Below are 16,854 nucleotides of genomic sequence, written 5' to 3'. Positions count from 1 at the left end.
ACGAAACGTTTCATTAAAGAAGAACCCGTCCAGAAGACCTACACAATTTTTTTTCCTTTTGATTTTTTACCTGGATTACTGAGATGCATTAGGACATTTCAAAGTGTTACTACAATAAATGCCTCTGTCAGTGTGCCTCAGGGCAGCTGTGGCTACATGCAGTTTACCACCATCAGTTTATGAATGACTACAGTGTAAAGTGCTTTGGAGTCCTTGGACTTGATAAAGTGCTATACAAGTTCAGGCCATTTCTTATTTTTAACCAAATAATTTTAGAGGATAGATCAACAAAATAAACAATAAAGGAAAACACAATATAGAATTAAATACATCGTTCAAATTAAAAGCACTTCTGTTAAGTTACGAAGATTAACAACAAAAGTCATAGTAAACAACTTAATTGTTTCTCACATTGTGTCCTTATATTAAAACCGATGCTATAAAATTTGTAACTGAATGTATCTAGACTACTACAAGTGTTTGTTTACCAAAAGAAAGGGCCAAAGTGACTGAAAATAGAACAAACAACAAATTTACCAGTTTAACAGAAGTTGGACAAAAGATGCAAGTGTTTGATTGCTAAACCTCAATATTTATTCTTAACCGTTTCTTGATCTTTCACTTTTCTTTTGTGTTTGGCAGCAGGTTCACTCTTATATTTCAACCTTATGTAGGTTTTTTATTTTTTTTGGATTCATCTGAGTGTTTTGTTTACATGGAGTGTGGATCCTCATTTCAAAATTACATTAAATCTGGAAAAGTTTTGAGATAAACTTTTTCAAATTGCTTCATTTGACATCATTTATACATATTATTATGCTTTCTCTGAATGCTAGCTTGTTATATGCTTGATTTCATTCTTTGCAATGAGTAACTTTGATAAAAAAAGAAGTAAAACGTTTTATTAAAAAATGAACAAATAATGAGACATAAACAAATGACTACATTAAACAATATAATTGATTTTATTGTTGCATTTATCAACACGTTATTTTATTAGGCAATTAATTTTATTTTGTTGTTTTTAGTTTGGCAGATCTGATCTTCCATACATTTACAGGACGTGAGTATGTGTTGCATTCAAGGACTCATCGCATCGTTCCCCTCATGAAATATCTAGAAAAAACATATACATGAAACATAACTGCTGCACAAAGTGTTGAATTAAAAATTCATGTTAAAAGTAAATAAGCTTTTTTTAACTTAGCAAAACAAAATGTTTTTCAGAGATAAATATGTATTTTTAAAGTGAAATCTTACTAAATTATCATGGAATAAAAATGTGGTGTGGATCCCAAATTTTAAGATATTAAAATATTTATTTTAAAAAAACAGTACATTTCTGCATGACTTTAAACGCCACCGAATTACGGTGGAGCTCGAGTAAAAACTTTTTAAAAGTTTTCATGTGAGAGTCTTGTTTATTCCGACGACAAGTGAACGCAACAACAGACATACTTTCACGTTCCTTCAAACTGCGGAGTCAGTGGAGGAATTCAGGACCAACCTGAGCCAAGTTTACATACCTTGACACGAAGGAGGAGTTGCGAGGTCACGTCTTTCTCAACAAAGTTTAACAGTAAGTATTGACTGTCTTGATAAATATCTCTTAACGCTTTTATTCTCAGTTTGGGTGGTGTCGTTAGCTAGTTGACAGGGAAGCGGAACTAACCAGCCAGCAAGCTAGCAGCACGTTAGCTAAGTTGCTCCCACTGGGGATTTATTTACGATAACAACACTTGAACGTAACTTCTACATTTTGGACAATGTAAGTAAACTTAAGCGCATTGTTTCCCCCCCCATTTTAACTCTATATTAAGTTTAAAAAGTTTTTGACTTGAGCTCACAACTTTTGCCATGTTGGATGTGTTGTGACTTCCCTGGTGTAGACTGAGTTTGAATGCTTTTTCGGGTTGATAATTGTCTTTTTCAGCCGAAAGTCACCTGCTTCTCAGGTGTTCTCTGTGTTAGGAGTGTCCAGGTTGTTTTTAATTTGCTCCTGACGTACCGTTTTGTCAAGTGGTGGATACTGCATTGCTACCATTTAAATGTAGCAGCGGAAATGATATTAAAGAAACATTTGGGCCCAAATTGCATCACCTGTAAACCAAGAAAAATAAGGGTATAGTTTAGGTTTTGACTGTAAAAGATATGAACTTTATTTTTCCTCACAAGTCATATAATTCTAGTTTCTTTTCATAGCTTCCTAAAACAAATAGTGTTGTTCTTATTGAAAATAAGCTATAAGAAGCAAAATAGTTGGAAAAACTGGACATATAATAAGAAAGTGTTTGAGTTCAACGTGACTAGAATAAAAAAAGACGTCACCTCGCCAGCATTAAGATCTGGAAGAACAGGTTTGGGTCGAAGAACCAGAAATGTTTCCCTGTTGGGGAGTTCTTGTTTTTAACATTTCCTGTTGTTGTGATCTTTTTTACAACATGAATGTTTCCTAAAGATTTCTCTCTTTAGGTTTCCCACCTGTGAATTCATCTGCTGTCACATTTTTGTGTTGTTAGATATAATATAGTCCTTATCTAAACTGGACTGCAAGAAAACCAAAATGTTTTTTTTTTATTGTAAATTCAATATTTGTTTGGCCCAACTTTATCTTTTCTCATTTATGCAACAAGCAGTGTTGTATAAAGTACCACAGAGTGATACTTGATTAAAAGTACAAGTATCTTACCAAAAACTTACTTTGGTAAAAGTTAAAGTCTTCTTTAGGAATATTACTTGAGTAAAAGTACAAGTATCTTACCAAAAACTTACTTTGGTAAAAGTTAAAGTCTCCTTTAGGAATTTTACTTGAGTAAAAGTCTATTTTTTGTACTTAAGTATTAAAAGTAAAAGTATTGATTTAAAATGAGCAGTTAGATTTTCTGTAATGACATTTGTTAGGAGGTGACCTCCCCCAAAAATTGCAGAAATGACTATTAGGGGTGTAAGAAAATATTGATACACTGAAATATCGCAATATTTCATTTCCCGATACTGTATCAATATTCCAAAGCCCTGTATCGATTTTTAATTAAGTTTTAAAATGTCAACCTTCTTGCCAACTGTTCATTTTTATGTTGTAGTTCAGCCTCTGACCACTAGTTGGCAGCAGTGAGTCAGCCATTTGGCTTCTCTACCTCTTGAGCACCAGAGAGTAAGGGTAGCATTAGCATTGTAAGTAAACATTAGCTTTTCTTTTTATTTTTTCAGTAAGAGGTTTTTATTTAATAGAATTTTTAGACAAAAGAAATCGCAATATATCGCCTTGCTTACAGTATCGCAATATATCGGGATATATCGTATCGTGACCCCTCTGTTATGATATGTATCGTATCGCCAAATTCTTGCCAATACACAGCCCAGTGTGTTTACAGCTCCAAAACACAAGTCCAGTTGCTTCATCTTTTTACTTTTCATTAGTATGATAATAACGATGTCCAGCCTGGGTCACTGAGAGTATCAATCCTAAAGTTAGCTACTCGGTCGATACTTTTTTCCAGCTCGTTGTTTCGTTAAAAAAAAGCTTCACTGGAGCATCCCGGTCAGAGGCAGGTTCAGATATAAACACTGAACTAAAGAAGCAGGTCAGATAATTACTCAATCGGCTCTGATTAAACAACAACTTCAGATTCGATGTGTAATATGTAGCATCCATGCTAGCTCTGTAAACAAACAAGCCGGCTGATGAGACGTCACGTCTTTTACTGCGCATGCGTGTCACATCAGTGCTGTGTAGCGTTCACACAGGGGTCTGATGCAGGTCACATTTAAAATGTAATGTGAACGTTCACACAAAAAGATCGGATTTTTTCAAAAAATCAGAATTGAGCATTAAGACCTGCAGTGTGAACGTAGCCTTGACTAGAGTATGTGTAAATGTATTCACTGTTGTAAAGTCACAGTTCTGTCTTGTCACGTTCAGTAATCAACCAGAAAAAAGTGTTACCAAAAAGTGTGCTCTGCCACTTCAAAACTGCTGAGTCAACAACATAGTCCCCTGAACTATCTGCCAAATAAACTATTAATTTCCCATCAGGTTTTTTGTCCCTGCTGTGGGTTTGACAAGGAACCTGATGTCCAGAGAATATTTGCAAAACAGGAAAATGTCACTTGAACTTCACAGGAAACTGTTCTGACAAGAACGGAAGAAACAGGATAGTGAATTAAACTGTGCTTCCTCAGTGTTCTCAAAAATGTACGTTTGGAACCAAAGAAAAAAATAAAACTTTGTAGTGTTGTCAGCTTGCTTTCTCCCCCTGACTGTACAGATTTTCTGCTGTAAAAACCAAACAATATATCTTTGACGAGTTGGCTCTCGTGTTACCTTTAAGTGCAAACTCCTGTCTGAAATGGCTTTTACAGCAGCCGTTTTGTGTGTACTGTGATACTTGACATTATGAAGGTCACTGAATAGATGAAAATAGTCTGTCCTAATCTGCTATCATTATTCATTGTGTGATCAGAGTGATCATGTTAATACATAGTGCATGTTTCAAAAGGCACTGGCCTCAAAAACACAATGAAACCACACCTTTTACTGCAGAGTTCAGAGTGGTTCCTGAAAGAAGAAACCACCCATACAACTAAACATTTATCACGGTCCTCATATGAGTTTACACTGAAACGTTATTTTCAATGTTTGACCAAAATGACTGCAACTGTCACAAAAGATGATAACTCTAACAAGAAATGTGGCAGTGGAGGAATTTCTTTAAGAAATGCTTGGTTTTAATTAGGATCTGTATTACTATGCTTTATCTGAATCTTAGTAAAATGTGATCATATTTTGCATTGAATAAAACTAGGTTTAGAGAAGAAAACAGATTTTCATGGTTATAGTAATAATGACGAAACATAGCCAGTGTTTTGACTTCCTGCTTCAGTTAACAACTTTTTGAAGATGTGCTTACGCCTGCTTCTGTTTTACTGAGGTCAGTGTGTCTGAGTGTTTGAGCTCATATGACTGATCTGAGATCAGCAGCCAGATGTTGAGTCACTAAAGTGTAACGTAGAAACAATTTTGGACACTTTTGCAGAGGTTTCATGGTTTACACTGGGACTTCTCATGCACCAGTCAAGGAATCAAAGTTTGATCTGATTTGCATTTTAATTTCACCTCATCTAAGCTTGTTTTTATAGTGAACAACTGAGCAAATCTTTTTTCCCCTTTTTTCCCCCCAAAAAATAGGCATTTTATAGTGTCATAGTGTCAGATTTATTTAACAGATGTCTGCGAAGAAGGCAAAGCGCAAGTAGTCTCAACTTAAAATCATGTTTTAAGGCCTTGTTTCTGTGATAAATTGCACATCATGCAAACGTTCTGTTGTATTAAACACATTTCTTCTGCAATTTTAACAGCGCTTCACTGATTTGGCAGAAAATGTAAAAAAGTAGTGAATTTAAATGGCCTAATTTTCATCAGAATTTTACTTAATTTAGCAAATTTGTGACTTATGCTGGAAATTCCTGTAAATATTTACAGCAATATTAATAGTCAGGCAGATAGGATGCAATTTGGTTGATTTAAAGGGGACCTATTATGCAAAATTCACTTTTTAAAGTTTTTTTTACTCAACTTTGGGTATGTACTTCTTAAAAAACACAGCCCTAGGACCAAAAAAATGCACCCAGGGGCATATTTACTGTAAGTAAATGTATTTTTAATGTTTATTAATGACAAGTTTTATACTTCCTACATCTTTTGATGTCACAAGTCGTACGACAACCCACCGGAACCTGCGTTCAGCCCCTTACCTAGCAACCCCCTGGTGAAGCTCCACCTCCTCAGTATAAAAAGCCGTCACGGTTGTTGTTGTGTAATGCGCAGCTCGTTTCACAACAAGCCTCCAATAGGGCAATGGGTAGTATTGGACCAGAGAGTGAGAGACCGGGTTCAAGACCGACACGGACACAATTTAATTATTTATTTTCGTTCGTTATGAACACGTTTTCTCATGTACCTCTATTGTTTAGCTTTAGCCTATTTGTTCGAGTTTCTGAGGTATTTTGACTGTTGCTGTTCCCATTACTTGCCCTGGTAACCATGCAGAGTGAGCGCAGAGCTTCGACAGAGGAGGGGGAGAAAAAAAAAGCTGTGACCGACTCTGCCTCTGGGTCTGACTCAGGGTCTCATATACGGTTGTACAATGGAGCTTCTGCTATTACTAGCCATGCTAACGTAAACGCTGGCTTTAAAATGCGTTGTTTGGAGGGCGTTACCAACAGAGCTCATTAACATAAACAGCTCTTCTGAACAGAAGTCAGAGCAGGCAGAACTAGAAAATGGGAAAGTTTATTATCTGAGAATTATTTTGTGCATTAAATTGAATGAACATGGTCTGGATAGCCCACAGATATACCATAAAAATTTCTAGGACCCATAATTGGTCTCCTTTAAACAGAAAATTTCTCACTGCAAGATTATTCTTGATGCAAGTACCAGTATATATTTACACACTGCAAATAAGAGGGAACATGTTGGGTTTGGTACAAATGTATGTTGTGAATCACTCAGCTGGTAATATATATTGACTGAGTTATTACCATTTTATTTCACTTGGCTGTGGCAGCCATCATGATTCAGGTTAATTCCTAAAGTTTAAGATTTGTAGACGTACAATGAATGAAAATTTAGATCAAATACATCCAGAGTTTCATGGGATATCTTGCTAACAGATAAATAAATGAGCACATAAACAAAACACGTTTTGGCAGCATACAGTTAAAATATATTTGTGTAAAATGAAGGTAACAAAAACAACCAAGCAGCTATTATAGTCTAAAATAATGTGTAAAGTTAAACAAACAGAAGATGAGCTGACAGAGCAGAAAAATCCTGAATAGTTAACTTATTACACAGCGCACAGGGAGCCACCAAATTAAGACTAACACAGCACACAGCATTAGTTTGAATGTTTACATTTTCTTAACAAAATAAAAAAAATTCAGATTAATACATGTTACAGAATTTGATCAATGATATTACGCCTCCCAACAGCTCTGTTTGCACTCATCCAAAGCCTTCATTAATGATTTCTCTCAGCACAAAGATTTACACAGATTTGTTCATCACCTAAAAACATGCCGCCTCTTTGCTCACACCCTTCCTGTGCGGATCCAACTCGGCTTGAGTCTTCAGCATACGCGTGTGAGAAGGATGTAATAGTGGGATTAAGGAGCAAACATGTCGACATAATCCAACCAGGATTAAAAGAATACACATCACTTAATATTTACCTCAAATATAACCTTTTTCAGAATAAAGTCAGCAGAAAATTCTGTTTACATGGCACCGTCTTTCAGTTTTTAATCAGGTTCATAGAAAAATGTTGCTGTGTATTTAAACATATTTTCTCCAAAATGTCTATTTTTCTTTTTATTTTAGTTTTAGTTTATTTATTTCTTCATCATCAGTGATTTTTTTAAGTGAAGAGAAAATAGAGATGGAGAGAAAAACAGGGAGAAGTAATTAGAAAGATTGAAATAGCGATTAGAAGTATATTAAATATTCACCAACAAAACACAGGACCACACACCCAACATCTGTCTGCTCACCTGAAAAATAAATGGATAAATACATGGAGGGCATATATAAAAATATACATACCCATACATACTGTATATAAAGATATACATACATACATGCCTACATTCATAAATACTGTACTGTGAGTATATACACACAGACGTATATACACACTCAGTGACCAGTCAGAACCCCCCGGATCAGAGCACCTGTTTGTGAGCGGTTGTGAACATGCGTGTATATACAAGATTTCTCCAATGGAATATTTAATAGTGACTGTGGAGGATCGGAGACCCAACCCCCAAGACACGAGGCAGACATAGGGAAGACCAGAGCCCAAGGGCCCGAGAGGGATCCCGAGCGCAGAGCCCCAAGGGGCACCCGCACGGGAAGATCCGCCCACCCACCCCCCAGATCAGACCATAGGGGAGAACTGGGAGAGTTCCCCCCAGCGACCACACGTACAGTCCCCGGGGCCAGCAGCGACAAACTCATGGGCCCCACCGCCATACCAGAACAGATCCAGGAAAGGGCACAGAGGTTTGGGCCCCAAGGGTGCACCCCCTACAGGCCAAAGCCCAACAGGGCCAGAGGCCTCGAGCCCCAGCAGGCAGTCACCAGGCCAGGCCGGCATACGCCCCAGCACCCAGCCCCAGACCCCGGGAACCCCCAGCACGCCGGCAGCCAGCCGCACACCCCACCGGGGGGCCAAGTAGCAGTGGGCCCCCAGATAAACCAGCAGGAGGGGCAGCCCAGACTGCAGCCTGACAAATACCCAAACATACACAATCGCACAATACCACCCTCATCCTCACCCCCACTCAGTCAAAGACATACAAGGACGCCACATTCCACTCATACCCCCGATACACACTCTATAACCCCCAGGTCCAGGACATGCACCCACCCCCTATTGGAGGCAGCACACACCCAAACCCAGGAGGTAGACCCATTCATTCTGAGGTGGAGAGGATCAGATAGCCAAGGCCCGGCCTGGGCCGCACCAGGACTTATTACACGGCACATAGGGAGCCACCAAATTAAGACTAACACAGCACACATCGTTAGTTTGAATGTTTACATTTTCTTAACAAAGTAAAAAAAATTCGAGAGAAAAACACTATTGCCCCCCTTAAATACCCTTTCTCATAATTGGAGTCACCTGTGTATGGAGGTCAAGGGTCATTGAACTTACCAAACCAAATTTGAGTTCCAATAATTAGTTCTAAAGGTTTTGAAATCAATAAAATGAAAACAGTGCCCAAATTTATGCACCTGCCTAATTTTGTTAAACAATTATTGCACACTTTCTGTAAATCATATAAACTTCATTTCACTTCTCAAATATCACTGTTTGTCCCCTATATGATATATTTAACTGATATTTTTAATCTAAACAATCAATGATTTATAAAGGTAAATCAGGAAAATTCACAAGTGTGCCCAAACGTTTTCATATGACTGTATGTGTTTTTCACAGTTTGAATAACTAAGAATCTTTTTGTGCTGCTGATGAACCAGTCAGACATACTGCAAGCTCTTATATAACCTGATATTTAAAGACCCTACATTTGTTTGTGCTGTTATTAGGATGTTCAAATTGTAAAGTTAACACTGGACTGACTATTCTGGGGGTTTGAACAAGAGTGCCATTCTATTAGAATGGAAATATAGAGCATAAATAAGAATTTAAAGCATGTAGTTTTATAAATGTGATGCATACTTATGATTGTTTATATGAAAGAAAAACTTCCACAACTTATTTTATGACCATAAGATTTTCATTTGTAGCTGCAAATGACATGAGAATAAACGTTAAGTGAATTGTGACATTTTAAGATTTCTGACCAGTTAGTGTGTTTTTTTTTTGTTGCTCTTATCTTCTTAATAATTGATGCTCTAAAAAAAGAGACATCAATCAATAAATCATCCAGCCTGTTCACTGGCAGATATTGATGCTTGGTGGATATTTGTATCAACACACATATCAGCTGATATGTTGCGGGATGTTTTTGTGAAAATGGCAGAGGTCGGGTAAATTGTAGCTCATATAGCACTATTTCTATTGCAGTGTTTTGTTTTTCTTTTAGTTAATTACTCATTAAATGTTATGTTACTACTTTTGGAGTTCTTCCTTAATTGTCAAGTTTTATTGACCAATTTAAAATAAAAAGAAACATTTTCTGTTGATTTATGCAAAATGTAATTAACCAGTGGCTGTTTAAATCTACAAGATGCTATTTTCTGTTCAAGGATCATTTGTTTTTGATCGTCAGTCAAGAGTTTTGATGCCATCTGCTGGGATACTATTTACTGACTTGTGAACTCTGTCTTCGTTTCAGGCCGCAGAAAATTGAGCTCAGTGCCACAGGAGGAGCTGCCAAACAGGACGCCATCAACATGGAAGACATGAGTGTGGAGCAAATGGCTGCAAGAGCCAACCAAGTGACAGACGAGGTACACAAACGGTCTCTCTGACTATTATTCTGACATTTTCATTTCTCTCTGACCAGTTGTATAAAGTTTGTTGATTAATAAAATTCTGGAATCTGAAAATTATAAAGAGAAGCTGCAATAAATGTGGTTTCTGTATTTATGAACTTTTGATGGAAGCATATTCATGGCAAAACAATTAATACACCTATGGCAGCATGCATTGCAATCCATCTACCAGAGCTGAGAAGAAAAAAAAATACATCTTCTCATTGCAAATTCTGCTCTGGTTCTCCACATCAGATGTTAATCACGTTTAATTTAGGCCATGTCCCACATCTGGTAAAAATTTCATGCAAATTTGTCAGTGATTTTTTTTTAGTAATCCTGTAGACAAACCCTACCAAATGCATAACCCTCCTTGGCAGAGGTTGTCATCCACAAACAAGCAATCAGGACAAGTCTTTCATCTCAGAAGCAAATCACTTTTTTTTTCAAATGTAAATGCTTCAAATTTAATCCATCTGGAAAATATGAATATGCAATGCAGAAGTCTATCCTTTTTGAGAAGTACTTAGATAAATACACAAAGCATGGGCAAAAGAGATAGCTTGGCTTTATCTAATGGTGAAAATGTGTTTCTAAAGTGTACAAACCCTGACAAAGTTGGAATGTTGTGGAAAATAAAAAAACTGTGTGGGAATTTGCAAATGACATAAACCTGTATTTTATGCACATTGAAACATAGTAAACATGTCAAGTATTTAAACCAAGAAATGGTGCAAGTTTTAAGAGAAACATTAAGATGATTTTTAATTTGATCAATGCAACACAGTTCCACAATGTTGGGACAAGAGCAACAAAAGATTTTTGCTGTCTGTAGTACCTCTTATATCTGGTGTGCCTCAGGGCTCTTTATTTGGCCCTCTTCTCTCTGTACTTACTTCCTCTTGGATTTATTTTCAGGAAACGTGGCATCTCTTTTCATTTTTTTTTTACAGATGACGGTCAAATTGTTTTTCCCACAGAAACAGAAAAAAATAATATTCTGCAAACCAACTCTTGGAGTGCAGAAATCCAAGCATGGATGTCTGAACATTTTATACTTGAATAATCAAAGGGCAGAGGTAATGTTGGTTGGGTTCAATCATACCTCCTAAGTACATGCTGATCTTCAACACAATGTCTGACTGGGACATCATCAAACCTGCATGTGAGACAGGACAATGATATTATTACAATATACATTACAGTAACATGCAGGATCATTTTAGTAATTGTCTCTGGCCAGTTGGTGCACAGTTGTCAGTGAAAACGTCAGAACTTTAATGCAAATTCCAGCTAAAGTGGTTGGAAAACAAGAAATGTAGAGCATGGCTGCAGCCAGTAGATCATCAGAATATTGAAGGATTTTGCAGCCCACCACTCAAGCACCTTTGTGCTGTAAAGCGATGTAGTAACACCTGAAACATTTGACATGTATTTGTTGTGACTGAGACAGTTTTTTTCTTACTTGACTTCAACTGGTTCAAAATGCTTCTGCACATCTTTTAACGGATGCCAGAAAATTAGAGCACATGATCCGTTTTAGATTCACTACATTGGCTTTCAGTTTGTTTTTCACATTTTAAAGTTTGTTTTTTAATGTCTTCATTCAATTCAATCCAGTTAATTTATATAGTGCCAAGTCACAACAAACATCTCAGGGCACTGTACACAAAAAACAATAAATCTAAAGGAGCCAGCAGATTGTGTTGAATCTTCACTTTGTCACAGTCTCCCATCCCAAGCAGCACATTGGTGACAGTGCAGAGGAAAAACTCCCTTTTAACAGGAAGAAACCTCCAGCAGAACCAGGCTCAGAACAGGAGGAAATCTGCCGCTGTCTTAAAAGTAGACAGAGTGTCAGCCTCACGGACACAAACTGGAAGTTGGTTCCACAAGAGAGGAGCTTGATAACTSAAAGCTCTGCCTCCCATTCTTTTAGAAACTCGAGGAACCCCTAGTAAACCTGCAGTCTAAAAGTGAAGTGCTCTGTTAGGAAAGTATGGAACAATAAGATATTTGATATATGATGGAGCTTGGTTGTTGAGAGCTTTATAAGTTAGAAGTAAGATTATAACTGCTATTTTGAATTTGACAGGGAACCAGTGGAGAGAAACTAAAACTGGAGAAAAATGATCTCTCCTTCCAACTCTCATTAGAACTCTTAGCAGCAGCATTTTGGATTAACTGAAGACTTTTTAGAGCATTAATTGAATGCCCGGATAGTAGAGAATTACAGTAGTCTTTAAAAATAGTCACAGGTAGTTGTTTTCCTCCTTGCCTTTGTTTTTAATTAAACCTTAAACTTTAAGCTAAACTGAGGCAGCACAAGTATGCATGGTGGATCTGCACATGGATTCTGCTACTTCATGTCTGTTGACCAATAGAAGAGGAGCTGACCCAAGAAGGACCGCCCACCTTATTTATATAATAAGGTAGAAATGCATAAGAAAATGTAAAAACTGGAGACAGAGAAATGTAAAAACTTCACTGGAAATTAATTTTAAATTTCTGCTTCTATTTCTAATTATGTCAGATTCTGTCCTCTATATTTATTAATGAAGCATTTAAAAAGTAAAGAGGATTGGTCCAAACACTGAACCCTGAGGAACTCCATGACTAACTTTGTAAGAAGATTCATTATTAACATTAACAAACTGGAATCTGTCAATTAAATATGACAAACCATTTTAGGGCCCACAGTATTTGTCTGACATGTCCCTCATGCTCCAGCAGGATGGCAGATCTGTTACTGTTTTGTGTTGTTAAGATTTGGAAATCATGGCATTTTGTTTTTTATATACATTTTACACAATGTCCCAACTTTGCAGAATTGGGGTTGTAAAACTTAGTTTTACTGTCTGAAACAACAAATCAAAAGTGCCAAAAAATATTGTGGCATTAAAATATTTCAGTTTTGCCTCAGCAGTCTGAATTAGGAATAAACCTGTAAAAATAATGTTAGCAGGAGGCAAATTTTGACATGGATCAGGAGGGAAAAAATAGATAATTTGTGACTGTCTCCATTACAGCCCTGATGGAACCTTGGTGGGTAATTAAACTTAGATTGCATTCAGTGTCTGTTTATAGAGATAGTAGTTTTGGGACGTGTGTGAGAGTCGAAGCCTAATTTAGTCAGATTGCTCCCCTACCTGTCTGATTTTTTTCCCCAGTTTGAGTGTAGTCAGCTATGTCTGCTTTATTATCTTGAAGACTGTTTAATCAGCACTCCAGGGCGTCATATAATTAGCCATCTGACTCTGTAGACAAATTGATTTATTCTAGATGGACTTGTTTTTGTACATCTAAATCCTATAATTTCAATTGTGCTAAAATAATGTTGGTTTTAATAGTTTTAAATTCAATTTTTGCTCTTTTTTTATTGCCCTGCTTTTGTGCTCTTGTGCTTTCTGACTAATCCTTTAATTTTCCTTCTTCTTCTTCTTCTTCTTCTTCTTGCTTCTCCTGCTTCCTGGTTGATTTAGGAGATCATACAGGGCATAAGGGCATGGGAATGTCCCTCTGCTAAATCTACTTACCACTCTGGCTTTTGGTAACTGCTTATAAACACTCAGAATGCCTAGTTTTGCATCAGATTCAATTTTGTTTTAATAGAAGACTTGGTTGTAGGAAGAAACAGGAAGCCTGGACTCTTCAGTGTTAAAGTTAATTATATTATTTGGGTTTATTTAATTTTTAGTTTAATCCTGGTAAAGTCTTGTGCAAATTGTGCTTGTCTTTTTAAGTAGTCTAACAGATTTGTTCAAAAGTTACTCTTTTGAACAACAAGCCTATTTATTATAAACCCATGTTCCTGTTTGAGCCATCCCAAGATGCCTCACAATTCTCTCTAACTCAAAGGTTTGACACAGCACGACAATCTGGAAGCTTTGACAAAGACAGCTATTTCAGACATAATTGGCCAAGTTCAAAGATATTTGGAGCAATCACGTAATGTTCATTCATACAAGGGATTTTCTGGCCAAGTTAACAGAAACCTGGCTCTAAACACGTCTTTCACTCGCCAACTCATGTTTGTCTGTTTCTCTGCTCACTGATGAAGGTGTTCAGAGCAAATAAGAGAGAAAATGAGGAATCTAGTTCCTGCTCACTTGTTAACTAATCATTAGTGATGAGTCTGGCTCTACCTTGCTTCCTGTCTTTACTCACTCATTAATAATAAAAACACAAAAACTTTCACTCATCTGAACCGACTGCATTCTTGTTTATTATAAACACTGATCTGTGTGTGTGTTTGTGTTTTTGTCTGACATGATGACTGTTGAGCTGGAGAGATTAAATCTGTAGTGTGTATTTTTAACATGACTAAAATCAATGATGATCCAGAACACTTACAAAGGTTAACTTATGTTTCAGTGTATAAAAAGCCAATGTGCTAATACAAGACCATCAAGTTATTAAAATGGTGATTTGTCATTTTTCCAGGTTCAGCTGTTTGTTTCATACGGTGTATTAAAAGCCTAACACTTGAAGGAATGCCAAAGTAAATACTAGACATGGGTTTTTACGATGTAAAAACAAGTGTGCATTGCCATGTAGCATGTCATTGCAGCATGGCTTTGCCTGCAGCATTGGACTTGCAGAATGAACTTTGACCAAGTTCAAATATGTTTTCTATACCAGCTTGTGCCTGTCACGTCAGCAGGTGTTTGTAATTAAGGTAATTGAGTGACATTGTGAAGTTGGAAGAGATTTGTTGTTAAAGTTGCGTTAGCTGGGTTTTGAACCCTGATCTCCCACATGAAAGTCCATGACATAGACCATTAGACCAATGGAGTTTTGGCAGAAGGTGGTGGCAGGGGTTGGTTTGTATGTGTGCAGAAAGAGGCCACATTGCCAATGCAATTGTTGACACAGAAAGGCATAATATTACAACAATAGAGTAATATTAGGACAATATTTTAGTAAAACATCAAAACACAATCATATTAGTATTGTAATCACTGAACTACTGAGTTTAAATATTATTAAAACTATGGTTCAGTACTGAGTATATACAGCAAGGGGCAGTATTGGACCAATACCAGGCTCCATTGACTGGCATTATATGATTTTAAACATTAATATTTCAAAAAGTATAAGTTGTACAGGCACCAAAATGCATAGCCATCATTTGGCATAGGAGCTTTACAGATATAAATTACAATGGCAGCTCTAGGACAAAGTATGTAGGAGGAGAAGCGTGCCAAAGTGGAGATGACTTGGATGGGAAACGAATCACAATAGTGTGCATTGCATTGGCAATGCACACTGATAAATGAGTTATGAAGTCTGTGGTGAGATGTGGTATCCCTCAGAGCCTTTGTTGATAACAACTCAACTACCACACCAAATTTTAGCTCGATATTTAAAAGAATTGAGAGTTGTAGCCATTCTTGTTTTCAGAGGTCATTTGGCAGTGACAGCCATCTTGAATCAGATTGACCCCAAACAATAATAAGTTTTAGATGTTTAGCCAATGAATACTTTCTGAGTTTCATTAAATTCTGTCCAGTTGTTAGATTTTGTTAACATGACAAGTAAATTAACACAAATGCAGACATGGGCAAAAACATTATCACCCTTTTGCCTTCAGCAGCAGGCAATAATTATTCCTGTTGCTAAAATGGATGTTTGAAGAATGTGGAGAGAAAAAAGTAGTCCATCACTTATAAGTATATTTATCTGTCAGTTAGAAAACTACAAAAAGCAGCTGTTTTTCAAACAGAAGTTTGACCTAATAAAATGACTCATTTGGTTCCTCCAACAATCAATCTGAAATTCATTAAATCCAACTGAATTAGATAAAACTCAGTTTAAACATGGAATCTTCTTGGAATGCAAATTCCAGTTTCTCCTAAAATGTGTATACATCTATTTTCACAGAATGATTTTTTTAAATGTCCTTTTTTATTCAGTGATTAGAATCTATTTGAGCCTCTACTAAAATTTAACTACATTGTATCCAAAAAGGTCTTAGATCTCACTTCCGTTCAGATCAGTTTGTCTATATTTATTTTATTATTTTTTATTTAAAAATTTCTAATGTTAAAATTGTTTTTCCCCACCTTTTTTTTTAGCACCTAACACTTTCTTGTTTTTCCCTCCATAGTCTCTGGAAAGCACACGACGGATGTTACAGATGGCAGAGGAGGTGAGGACAAATGGCCTCATTTTAATCACCTGAAAGTGTTGAAAAACTTGACATCTACATTTAATGATTTTATCATGTTCAGCTCATAATAACATTAAAGATTATGAATCATAAATTAGATCAAAACATTGTTTCTAACAGTTAAGCATGAGAAAAGATTTATTTGGCTGTCAAACTTTGTTTTTCTTTTCAAATGATTCTAATTTGAAGTTGATTAAAATGCACTTTGTGTGAGTTTGTGTGTAAAAAATATAACATATTTTGTTTTGTTTTTTTCTAGAGCAAACAGACTGGTGCCAATACCATGGTGATGCTGGATCAACAGGGAGGTAAGGAAACAACAGATCAGCCATTTTTGTTATTTCCTACATAATTTTAGCAGCATTTATTCAGTAACATTATAAATATTTAAGTAAGCAGAGTTAACTTTGTTGCGTTTATAATTCAGTTGCTGAATTACGCAAAGCCAAACAACAATATTTTAAAAATCAAATTATTTCAGCCAGAAAGAATCCAAAAATATTATGGGAAACGATTAAGTCAGTGACAGGTGAAAGTAACAATAAAACATTTAATAACAATTCACAAATCTCAGTAAATGGACTTCTTGTTTCTGATCACGAAAAAATTGCTAACTTACAGCGGGTAAAATAAGGATTGAACACGTCACCATTTCTCTCAGTAAATATATTACTAT

At 36.4% G+C, this 16,854-nt stretch overlaps 1 protein-coding gene across 1 annotated transcript in view; it reads left to right on the top strand.

Moving 5' to 3' along the window:
* Window positions 1–1,454: 1,454 nt before the first annotated feature.
* snap23.1 (synaptosome associated protein 23.1) overlaps window positions 1,455–16,854 on the top strand; it is a 22,160-nt gene continuing 6,760 nt past the window's right edge. The window contains exons 1-4 of the mRNA XM_014028791.1: window positions 1,455–1,579; window positions 9,868–9,982; window positions 16,116–16,157; window positions 16,438–16,486. Coding sequence (XP_013884245.1) covers window positions 9,926–9,982; window positions 16,116–16,157; window positions 16,438–16,486 — 148 coding nt within the window. The 5' untranslated portion in view covers window positions 1,455–1,579; window positions 9,868–9,925. The remainder of the gene's footprint in view (window positions 1,580–9,867; window positions 9,983–16,115; window positions 16,158–16,437; window positions 16,487–16,854) is intronic.

This window comes from Austrofundulus limnaeus, unplaced genomic scaffold, assembly GCF_001266775.1.
Source record: "Austrofundulus limnaeus strain Quisiro unplaced genomic scaffold, Austrofundulus_limnaeus-1.0 Scaffold807, whole genome shotgun sequence".
NCBI lineage: Eukaryota > Metazoa > Chordata > Actinopteri > Cyprinodontiformes > Rivulidae > Austrofundulus > Austrofundulus limnaeus.
The sequence above is the reverse complement of the archived record's forward strand: the minus strand, read 5'-3'. Positions and strand labels throughout refer to the sequence as shown.